Consider the following 12,025-nt stretch of genomic DNA (forward strand, 5'->3'; position numbering starts at 1 on the left):
CATTGCTACATGGACCTTTCCAAGAGTCCTCTGACTCGGAGACAGTGACATGAATCAATTGGCATACCTCATATTTTGGACATATGTCCTGGTATTCCTCATCAGAGGAATGCATTGCCCCACTGAGACCAAAAGCCTGCCAGGGTGCCAGTCAGGACTGGGCAGTCTTGTATTGATAATATGATTATTTAGATTATACAAAAAACTTGAGTTCTGGAAGGGACAGAAATCCTCTCACCTCAGCCAGCTTTGGGTAGTTTTAGGAGCTGGTTAGCCCAGGGCTGCTTACAGCACAGGTTCTCCCACCTCTCTCTGAAGCAGCTGGTGCTGGTCCCTGCTGGAGACAGGACATTGTGGATTCAGCGGATCCAGCCTGGCACTTCCTATGTCCCTAATTCATCAAGACTGTCAGTCTTTCTTCAGCACTAAATTCTCAGCTGCATTTATTGTGCTGAACATTTTCAGCTCACTTAAGCATTAAGAGTTCATTGTCAGCTGCCCACCCTCCTCCCAGTATCCTGCTGTTGCCTGCCACCTTCTTATGTGCTGGTGTGCTCCCCCCACACGCTGTTGCAGTAGTACTGCCACCATGCTGAAGGCCATCTCTTCTCCAAGGTCACTCTCTACTGTGGTAAGAGGATTAGACAGCAGAGAGTGTCCAGGGGGTAGGGACACTCTCTACTGTAGGGACAAATTAAATCTCTTTGTGGGACAGGGTCCATTTCAACAATTTTTTCCTGTGTTGAAAATGAATGGCAAAAAGTTCAAAATTGTGAAACAACTCATTTTTTCCCCTTTTCAGAACAGTTTGGAGTGTTCCCCCCCCCCAGCTACATTCTAACTTACATTTTGTTTTGAAATTTAAATTCATAATAAAAGGTGGTCAGGAACAACATGGAAGGCTTGTTTGATGCAATTGAAACTGCTGACCAAATCCAAAACTTTTTTTGTGATTCTTTCGAGCCCAATAATGTTAGATTTTGACTTTCTGCTGTGATTCAGGAGGGCAAATTACTTCATACTCCTGAAAAACATCATGGGATGGGAGTTACCTTCTGGAGCCTAACACAAAAAGGGTAAGAGGGAGTTGTGCAAAAGCAGACCTGAGCAGAAGATAACTAACTTCTTGGCTGTAGCAGGGCAGGCAAATGCTTCAGCCTTGGCAATGGTTCAAAGATAAGCTCCATTCCAAAAGGCTGACGGCTTGGGTATCACTGGTAACGTCCCGCTGCACTGGCAAAGTACATCTCCTTATCTTCGTCTTCAAGGAGCAAATACATGCTAGTCTGGGACTCTGCCAGCGCTAAGGCCAGAAGGGCTGAAGTGACTCTTCTATTGAAGAAGTGGTGTTTTTCCTGGTTGTCATGTGCTGCGCTCTTCCCCCTCCTGCCACCCCCCACTCTCTCCCTCCCTATGTCGCTGGACCAGTGCAACAACAGCCTTTCTCATACTGTAAGGGGATGGCACCCATTGTGAGATGGCTAACCATCTGCCTGTCACGCTTTCTGTCTCACTATAGTCATTCTTGTCTGCTCTCTCCAGGACTCAGGTGCTGAGGCAGACATGCTGAGGAAGATGGAGAAAGCCAAGGCTGAAGAAGTTTCCTTGGTGGACTTCATTAAAAGTAAGGGGCTCCTTTCCAGGACTTCTTGGTTTAACTGGCTGAGTGCATAGTGTCCTCAGGACCTGGGGTGACTCGCTTCTAGTTCGCCACAACGGCCAGGCACGGGCCAGGTAACTTCCTTGCTCGTGACTCTGCACACTGCTCCGTCTTCCCGTGCAGTACCTCGGCTGCGCTAATCATGGGATTTTCCTGAGCAGAGAGGGTTGGATATTCTACGGTTCTTAAACTGGACCTTTGGATTGGCATAATTACTGAGCAGCCCAAGGCTCACTGAAAGCCAAAGGGACTTAAGTGCCGAGGGGCCTAAATCACTTTTGAAGTGGGGCTTTTAAAGTCTCTTGGCTCCTTTAGAAAACTTTTCTCCATGTCTTGATCAGGCCAAAGTATGGCTAAGCACAGAGATCAACAACTACCATGTTCACATATAAAAGACCATTGAGCTCATTCTACATGAGGCTTAAGCCCATCTGTTTAACCTTAGATCTGTGTAGGCAAAAGAGGGGGTTGGAAGGGATCCCTCTGACAAAACTCAACATGATTACTCATCTTTAGCCTAGGACATGCTTGCCCCACTGCTCTTCTGCTTGATGGCTTTCAGACCTGTTTCTTCTTCCTTGCTGGGCTTTAATGAAGGGCCCATTGTCTCCATGATGCTCTCTGCTAGAAAATGAGAAATCCATGTTAAGGAGCTGGTTAGTAGAAGGACCATGGCTTATGCATGGCCAGTGGTATATCATCAGGCTGGCCTGCCTGATGCAGCAGTCTCAAACTAGCTGTAAGGAAAATCAGTCACGTTGTGACTAACTTGTACAATAGTTCATCTTCCCTGCAAGAAGACACAATGATTTAATGCCCCAACTGGGGCAGACCAGAATGGCTTCACTGAATTCAGGGGTGCTTTGCCATTTTAAACCTGGTGAGAAATGAGCCCTCATTTCAAAAAAGCAAATGTGATATAACTGTAAAATATTACAAGTAGACCTCTGAATGCAGAGTAATTGAAGACACTGAAAGCATGAGCATAGGGCAGGGCTAGCAGGCAGCCTTCACTTCCCAGATGAATGGTCATACTCGTGTCTGGAGCTGTCTTGCTGGGTTAGTTCTCCTCAGTAGTCTAATGAGCATGTCCTCAAAAGGCTCCTGTATTAACTAATCATGGAAGGTCTGTCTCCAGGCTTTATTTTAGTAGTATGAGTTGCTGGCACGACCTGTTCTTTGATAAGTTTGTTTTTTTTCTTTCTTGTTTCTTTGTAGAATTCCCTCGGGTCTTCCTAAGGATGCTCGTCAACCCCCTCTACATCATACTGGTCCTAGCTCAATGCAGCTTTTCCTCAGTCATAGCTGGTCTCTCCACCTTCCTCAGCAAGTTCCTGGAGCAGCAGTATGGCGCCACCCCTTCCTACGCCAACTTCCTCATCGGTGAGATGCATGCTCAAGTCCCAGGGAAAGTTGCCAAATGGCCCTTAATCTAAAGAATGGGTTTGAAATGTGAAAAATGTGTTTCCAAATGTGGAGCTCCCAGGCTATATTGTCCTTGTTTTTCTAAGCAAAGGAAATCATTAAAAGTACATTTTCCTAGCACGGCAGCTAGAAAGGGAGTAGACAAGTTGAAGGGACTTCCACCGTCTCCAGTCTTGAGCCAAGTGATGAAGTTTTCCCTTTTCCTGCCCTGAAGTGTTTGTTAATGAGGCCCTGGTGACACCCATTAATCAGGTCCTCCATGGCCAACCTCCTTTGTTTGCTTATGACTGCTCTCACCTGACCCCACTGATTAAATCACATAACCCCTGCTGGCATGGACAAGGCAGAGTTGGGTAGATGTTGCAGTTGGGCATAAGCTGCTTTGAGAGAGTGCACGAATGGAAAATGATTGTGCACCCAGTTTGACACTGGCTAGATAAGCAAAATTAAGGAAGATTACCATGAGCTATGGGCCAGAACCTCAACTGCATGACAGCATGTTTGTTCTGCTCTGGCAGGACGAAGGGGCTGGAAAGCCAGAGCAGCCAGTACCTGGGACTTCCCCCATCACAGACAAAACTGCTGAGGGAGGCAGAGGTGTCATAATGTCCTACCCTTCCCCTCCTACTCCTCCCCCTCACTGGGCGCATCTACATATATTCATTAATGGGCCTTAAATACTACCTATTTAGTTTAGTATTTGCTTAATAAAGTACTAACTAAATGCACAGCAACTACCAACTAGAGTTACTGTACAGTAGAGCTGGTGTACAGTTATTTTGTGATGCTTACTGACCATTAGCCTAATAACATTGCACAGTAGGCTATTAGCACAGCTTTTAACTGCCACACTAGTGCACAATGTTAGTAGGCTGATGCGCAGTAAGCATCTCATGTAGATGCGCCCACTGTTCCTGACATATGGGTCAAGGGGGCAAAAGGGGGGCATGGTGCTGTTTGCAGTTTCTGAAAGATAAATGTCACATCTTCAGTGAGATTTCTGAGCCAGAGTGCCTGATGGGGTACCAGCTAGCTCAGCAGCCTCAGGAGACTGAAGTGGCTGCAAGTTCCCTTTCCTACCACCAAGGCCAGAAAAGCCAGGCATTGATTGTCCTTGTACATTGCCAGCAGAAGCGGGTCTCGCCAAGGAGAGCACTCACCATACCCTCATGACTAATGCCTCTTCTCTGACTTCAGGAGCTGTGAACCTGCCAGCAGCGGCACTGGGCATGCTCTTAGGAGGAATTGTCATGAAACGCTTTGGCTTCTCCCTCAAGGCCATTCCCCGATTTGCACTGGTGGTGCTCATCATCTCCATTCTTCTCTGCCTCCCGCTGTTCTTCATGGGCTGCTCTACACAAACCATCGCTGGGCTTTACCCAAACCGGTAATGTGGAGCTGTGCTGGTGAGAAGGGCTGACCAAGAGTCTGACCCCAACAGGGCTGTAAGCAAGGCTTGAACTGGGGTCCTAGTGCTAAAAGCAAGAGTTCTGCTCTATTAGTGGGGACTTGCAATGACTTAAACGTATTGATCTTGAATCCACACTTCAGTTCTGTGTTTGTTACAAAGCTGTGGCCACCTAGGGACCTGACTTCACAGCAGGGCCAAGCACTCTGGCCACTCAAGACTTTGTGGGGGGATCACACATAGTCAACCCCTGACCTAATGTCTTGGCCTCCACCATCACTGCATACTGGCTTCCAATCAGGTCCTGCTGCTCACTGTTTCCTCCCTTGGTGGCTGCTGCAGGAAACACTCACAGCTCCTCTTCCTCATGCCAGAGATGTGGATCACCCCAGCTCACCCCATCACCATTACACTCCAGTCCTGTACGCTTGCTGTCTCAAGACACACAGTGGCAGTCGATGGGCTGTTTGGGTTAGAGCATCCTGGAAAGTCCTGCTTTTCACAGCGGTACTTCCAAGAGTTGGGCCAGAATAGAGCGATCCATGTCTTCAGGTGTGTGAGCTGTTCCAGCCCCACCTTGCACCTGAATTCTGCTGCTACTCGTATAAAAAAAAAAATTTTTAATTTTTTTTTAAAACTATTAGGACCCAATATGGGAAGAGGTGAATGAAATTCTCCAGCCTGTCCTATACAGGAGGTCAAATAAAATAATTTAATGGTCGCTTCTGGTTTTTGAATCTGTGAGCAACCTGCTGGTCCTAAATATATGCAGAGTGCAGAATAAAAGGACCTCTCACCATTAGGCTTCTGAACCCCACTGTTAGGATGAGCACCCCTTTCCAAAGGCAAACAGTCCTGGGACTTGCTCAGTGACTCCAATATGCTGTAGATTTCAGTGAAGGATAGGGACCTTTGGCTACTGAGATCGCTGCCCTTTTCTATAGGCCTGGAGCATATGCACTGTCTCAGGGGATGCTAGCAGCCCGCTCTCTTCTTCCATCTCTTGGAGAGTCACTCTCTGCTTGTATGTGAGGGAACTTTTGGCTCTTGGAGTCCAATTTTACTTATTTAAGATAAAGTTGTACTCGGGCTCCATCCCAAGCTCATTTTCAGTTTTACCTTAATCAAGCCATTTCCCAACCTACTGCCAATATTTTAACAAGGGGCTCCCACACAAATGTTTCCCTTGATGTGTGATAAGCCCTCTGTCCCAGGGGTGCAGTTGCTTGCATACAGGAGTGGTGAAGGACTGGGCAATCATGCCCGCTTTCCCCCCATACTTAAACAAAACCACTTACATAACTACAAGCTAGGAAGGCGTCAAGCACTCAGCAAACAAACTTGGAGTAAGTGGATGGAAATGTTTATACTTTGCTACTGAGAACTGCACTGCGTGTACTCTGATATCTGAGGCTGTCACTGGGGATTTTAAAACAAATCTGATACTTATCCTTGAACCTGACATTCCATTTTTGGACCTGCTCTCAGTCATCAGAGGGAGACGTGTTTCCCTCCGTGTCATTTTAGATTCAAGGTGAAAAATTTGGTGGGGTGCCCAAAATGCAGGAAGGAGGGTCTTGTGGGTAAAGGCTTTGCCTATGACGAGGAGTCCTGGTAATTCTGCTCCTGCAGAGCGTTTGTGCTGATGGGATTCTCATTTCTGGCCTGTAGCTTCCATGGGCCCAGCTGGTGCTAGCAACATGAGACTGAGGAGGGAGAATCCTGTGACAGTGGTTTCCAAAAAGCAAAAATTTCACTTCAAAAGTGTATTTGTAATAGACTCCATAACACCTGGCTGCAGTGATGTTGTTATAGGCAGAGGGTATGAACCTGATCAGAGGTACAAAACTCACCCACTGCTTCCCTTTGAAAAGGAAGGCAGAATATTTAACAGAAAACTCCTAAGACCCTCTTCTCCAGTACCTCGCTACTCTTTCTATTCCCTTTTTCATTCATCCATATGTCACATTTGGGGAGGCAAGGACTCACTCATCTGTTGGAAAGATTATGGTAGAATTAATCCCTCATGTCACTTGGAAACAAAGCACTCTGTCTGAAGGATATCTAACTAGATTGCTGCATTCATGCTTCCTGGGGGCAGGCCAGGATTCAAACACTGGAAGGCCTTATGGCTCACCCTCTGACTGTCCCATCTGCCCATCTGATCATATAGAAGGTGCCAGTCTTGACAAGGGTATTGCTTGTAGCCATGCTGGTCTAAGGACATAGGCAGACAAGGTTATTTGGGTAAATCCAGTATCTTTTATTAGACCAACTAAAAGAGTTGGAACATTTCTTCTTTGCAAGCTTTCAGGTACAAACTCCCTGTCCTCAGCCTGAAGAAGGGTGTTTGTACCCAAAAGTTTGCAAAGAAAAATTTTTTCAACTGTTTTTGTTGGCCTAATAGAGACTGGATTTACCCAAAGAACTTTGTCAGTCTTGACAAAACCTTCTTCCATAAAACTTGTGTGTCAGAGGTGTGCAAGGCCTCTCCATGGAGTTTGCTGCCTGGTTTTATTCAGCACTGTTTTCTCACTAACTGAGCCGACCCAGCTGCTTGGTCTTAGCTTCTCTTCTGTTACAGTCCAGCCAGGTTAGGTTTCAAGATTGTTTGCTCATCTTAGTGACAGCCTCTTCAGTTGCTTGTTTGAAAGAGGAGGGCAGGTTACTAAGCAGTGAGTTGCTACAGACCCTTTTGTAGAGGCACATTTATGTACTTGGCTTACAGACCCTGCTCTGCAGTGGGTTGCCAGACAAGTGAAGTGGAGCTGGGGGGAGAGCAGGGGCTGTGTGTTTTCAGTCCAGCTGGTTGGGGTCTATGGGTCAGCATGCGGGTGCCCTCTAGTGGCCTTCTCATAGCAGAGAACTCAAGGGTCAGCTGGCCCCGCTGCTCCTAAGCCATCCCAGCAGAGGTCTGCTCGGTCCCTTTACAAAAGCCTCTGGTGAAGGCGATGGCACAGCTTCGCCAGGCAGCTCGTTCCATTGTCCCACGGTTCTTCCAGAGAGGAAGTGTTTTTTTGAGATTCTGTTTTGCTGCATTTTAAACCCATTGCCTCGCATCCTGCCCTCTGTGGCAAAGGACAGCAGTTGTTCTCCTTCCTCATGAGAGCTGCTCAACTATTTGAAAACTGCTGTCATGCTCCTCTTTCATCTCCTTTTTCTCCAAGCTAAGCATACCTAGTACTTTCAGCCATTCCTCATGCAGCCTGTGCTCCAAGCCCTTTGTTATCTTTGTCATTCACCTCTGTATTCTCTAGAGCTGTGCGAGGCTTCAGACAGAGCTTCAGATCCGGAGAAGCTTCGGACACTTTGGGGTCTGAAGCAGCACGTCCAGGTTGAAGCGCCACCTCGTTCGGCTCCCCAAAGTGGTTCAGAGCTTCCAAAGCCCATCAGAGCTGCCTTGGAGATCCAGCCGTAGGGTATAATGGGGAAACAATAAAATATCTATAACTCTGTTGTTTTTGTCCAATTTGGATGAAATTTTCAGGCGTGGTAGACTCTGTGGAGAGCATGAAACCTGCCAAGTTTCAAGAAGATCAGTGGAGGGGCTTGGGGGGAACTGCATCCCAAATTCTTGTAAGCAAAACTCCTGTCATGTCTACGTGTTACACCACAGGGGGGTCAAAACTGCAGGAGTGGTAGCATATGCTGAGGGCCACAAAGCCTGCCAAGTTTCAAGAAGATCAGTGCAGGGGCTTGGGGGGAACTGCCTCTCAAGCTGCAGACAAGCAAAACTCATGACATGGGTGACCCTGTGTCTGTTAAGGTGCAGCGGGGTGACAGCTACAGGGATGGTGGCCCCTGCTGAGGCCATGACGCCTGCCAGCTGCGGAGGAGATCGGTGCAGGCAGGTTCTGGGGCCCTGCACCCCTAGCTGCTGACAAGCAAAACTCGTGCCATGGGTGCTTCTGGGACTGACTGTCTCTGTTTTGGGGCTGGGAGACACTACTGCAGGCCTGGCTGCCAAGCTACTGTGTTACCAGTTACCAATCAGTCATGATTCACTCAGGGACCAGCTCAATACACAGGACCTAGCTAATGTAGCCAGTTAATTGCCATCAATTAGCACCTACAAAACCAGGCTAAGGAGAGGAAAGAATCAATACAGACAATCAACTGCCATGACAGGAGTTTGGTTTTCAAGAATTTGGGATACAGTTCCCCCCAACCTCTGCACCAATCTTGAAACTTGTTAAGTTTCATGCTCTCAGCAGAGGCTACCGTCCCTGCAAGTTTTATCCAAATCGGACAAAAAACAACAAAGTTATAGATATTTCATTGATTTCTCCCATTATACCCTATGGCCAGATCTCCAAGGCAGCTCTAAAGCTTTGGAGCCGCTTCGGCTGGATTGAGGCAGAAACCCAGTCCGGAGCTCCAGATTGGATCACAACCATCCAAAGTGGCCAGATCCGAAGCTGGATCAGATCGCTGCCGACTCGCACAGGCCTGGTATTCTCTCCATTATTTCCTAAATCACTCTTAAAATGCAGAGCCCAGAGGTGCCACAGTACTGCACAGTAGTAGGCCTCCAGCTGAGGCCTATACAGCACTGAGTGGAAAAGTATTATTGCCTCTTCTCTTGCATGCAAATCTTCTTTTAACACAGCCCCAAATTGCATTTCCTTGTTTGTGAAAGCACCTCACTGCTAGCTTACATTGAGCCTGTGATGACACCCAGATGCTTCCAGGCAGTGCTGCTCCTTAGATAGCTATCCCCATACTGTATTTATGCGGTTGGTTTTTCTTCCTTGGGACATACACATTTTAACATATGTTTTTTCAGAATTTCTCATTGTTATCCATGGCCCTGTTCTCTAATCCATCTCAATCCTTTTGAATTCTAATCCACTTTCCAAAGTGTTTGCACTCATCCCTCCTCCTGCAATTTTGTGGCACCTGCAAACTCAATCAGGAAGCTTTCTCTTCCTATATCCAAATCATCAAGAAAAACATCAAACAGCACCAGGCCCAAGACAAAACACAGTGAGCGCATCTACATAAGACACTAAATGCACAGTAGACTAAGTTTATTGTGCATTACTGCATCATGGCAAAAGCCATGCTAATGCAGAGTACAATTAGTCTGCTTTGCATTAGCATCACTGAAAAGGCCACTGAGCATTGAGTTAGTATCTGTTATTACAGATACTAAACTTAATGCACACTAACGATGATGCATTAATGCATGTGTAAATGCTCCCAGTGGATACTTCCTCAGAACCTCCTGCTGTTCTCCCATCAATCCATTTATTTATATGTACTCTTGGCTTATGGTTAGTCATTTAATTATGTATCCACCTAACACTAATTCCAGCTAGCTTACAGTTCTTCAATGTATTTATAAGACTGTCATATGGAACTGGATCAAAAATCTTATTAAAGTCCAGGAGGTATTTTATGGCTTGTCTCACTTTTGCTCTCCAGCCAGGCTTGAAGGCATGGGCTATCATGATGTTGGCAGAGATACTAACTTAGTGCAGTGAAGAACAGATGCTCCCGAGCTTTCTGCCATGACTAAGCAGCTTGATCAGGACAAACAGAAAGGAGTCAGGGTCCTCCTGCTGATCATGGGAACCACTGTCTGCAAAACTTCTGCATGGCAGACCTGGAGGGACCCACAGTCTACCTCCCTTTCCAATCTGAGTAATGAGAAAAATGCTGGAGTGGAGGAGGGAACTGGTGCAAGGGTTTAACAAGAGTCTTTCCAAGAAGACTCTGCCTTCCCATCATTGGTATTTTAGGAAGTTCAATGAACCCGATAGCCTTCTAGAGCAAGGTTTGGGCTCAACATCTGTTATCTCCTTTTGAAACTGGATTCTGGCTTTCTCCCCAAGAGCTCCCTCCACCTGCTCCCCTCCTTCCTCTGCAAGTTGCTTGTGTCAGATTAGCTTGCTCAGGCTAGTCTAATATTTCCTGTGGTCTGATATCCTATGGATGCTGCCCTCCACTGGTCTGCACAATGGCAGAAACCCAAGAGTATTGAATGTCTTATACAGTACCTGGGAAGCCCCAGGTGACTGTTATCTATGCAGAAAGATGAACATTAGCTCTGTGTTGCCATCTGCCCCAACCAAGGATTTTACTGCAAGTGCAATCCCCAAAGAGGGATTATGGGGTGGAAAGCCCCTGGCACTCCAGAGATTTGCTTTTCATCTTTGTGCTAGGAAGAAAGGAAAAACAAGTGGACTAGGTGACATGCAGCCCTGCCTTCATTTTGCCTTTTGGGGCTAGCACACTTCCCATTTCAGTTCTAACCAGGTCTCCCTGGGTTGGGCTTCCTCTCATTTCTAGTGGCTTGAGGTGGACATCTTAGCACAGGTATGTTTCTCCAGGCATTTGGTGATTAGATTTCCACAGAAAAAGAAGTGTGTGAGTGCTTGTTTGCATGCATATAGAGTAATTATTTCAAGTGCACTATAAAATTCAGCAGTACCTGCAGGGGGGAGAAAGTAGGCATGAGGCCAGGCTGCTGGCTGGCAGTAACCCAAAACAAACAGAAAGAGGGAAACTGGTTAACCAGTCAGAAAATTCAAGAGTCCCCACTCCCTCCCCCTACCCCCGCCATCCCATTTCTTTTTTAAAGATTTTTTTCTTTTTTTCTTGGCAGTACATTACGTTCCAACTCAAAGGATCAGTGCCCCAAAAATATGAGTGAGCAAAAACATTTATTTAACCCAATCTGTGGAAAAAATAACGTGGAGTACCTCTCTCCCTGCGCTGCTGGCTGCACGGGGTCCATTGTTAATTCTTCTATGCCCAAGACTGTGGTAAGTAGCAAAGGCTTTGGGGGCCAGGGGCTGGGGAGGTGAGATAAAGTTTGTGTCACCTGGCAGCACATGCAGGCTTGAGCCAGAATCGGGATGGTTTTCTGAATGAGCTGATGGCAGCAAGCGGAACACAGCTTCAGCTATGACAGTCGTATTTTCAGACTCAAAAGCCAAGAAGACTTAGCGGTAACATTTTTAGGGCCACAAAGCACTATTACAAAAGCACCCTTCTCTGTCAACACTTGGTAGTGTGGCTATCTATGCCAGTGTCTGACTCAACCGCAACACGTGAATACTTCTTGGGGCAAAGGACTTTTTCCAGTAACTTCCTGTTCTGAATAAGATGATCATGAAACACTGGAACATTCAAATAGGAATGCATTGTATCAGAAACATCCTGACTGGCTGTAGTCTTTCTGAGTTCTCTGCAATAGAAGAATTGCTCTATTATTTTTTCATAGTCAAGAAATGAGCAAAAGCTAGAGCTGGCCTTTTCCAAGGGGTGCCTTGAGTCTAAGGAGGGGTAGCTTGAGTCTAAAAAGGTTGTGAACCATTGATCTAGGTCTTGCAAAGCTGGCCCATGTCTCCTATTGCTGCCATCTTGTTGAGCAATCATCAGTAAGAAGCACTATATGATGCCCTTCTGGTATTTTTTTAAATATTGCCCATATTCTGAATGGCTCATGGGGTAATTCCTCTAATGCTAGTGTCAGTGCTCCCATAAAACTTGTATGAGAAGAGAATGGGGACATTCACATTCCT

The 12,025-nt window shown here is 46.5% G+C and overlaps 1 protein-coding gene across 2 annotated transcripts in view; it reads left to right on the forward strand.

The window, feature by feature from the left end:
• SLCO2A1 (solute carrier organic anion transporter family member 2A1) overlaps positions 1–12,025 on the forward strand; it is a 105,424-nt gene that overhangs the window by 85,201 nt on the left and 8,198 nt on the right. For both annotated transcript variants that reach the window (XM_090053302.1, XM_090053303.1), the window contains 4 exons: positions 1,543–1,624; positions 2,879–3,043; positions 4,283–4,472; positions 11,104–11,263. In XM_090053302.1, the coding sequence (XP_089909428.1) occupies positions 1,543–1,624; positions 2,879–3,043; positions 4,283–4,472; positions 11,104–11,263 (597 nt within the window). The remainder of the gene's footprint in view (positions 1–1,542; positions 1,625–2,878; positions 3,044–4,282; positions 4,473–11,103; positions 11,264–12,025) is intronic.

This window comes from Crocodylus siamensis, chromosome 6 (assembly GCF_052110815.1).
Source record: "Crocodylus siamensis isolate JL-2025a chromosome 6, ASM5211081v1, whole genome shotgun sequence".
Taxonomy (NCBI): Eukaryota; Metazoa; Chordata; order Crocodylia; family Crocodylidae; genus Crocodylus; species Crocodylus siamensis.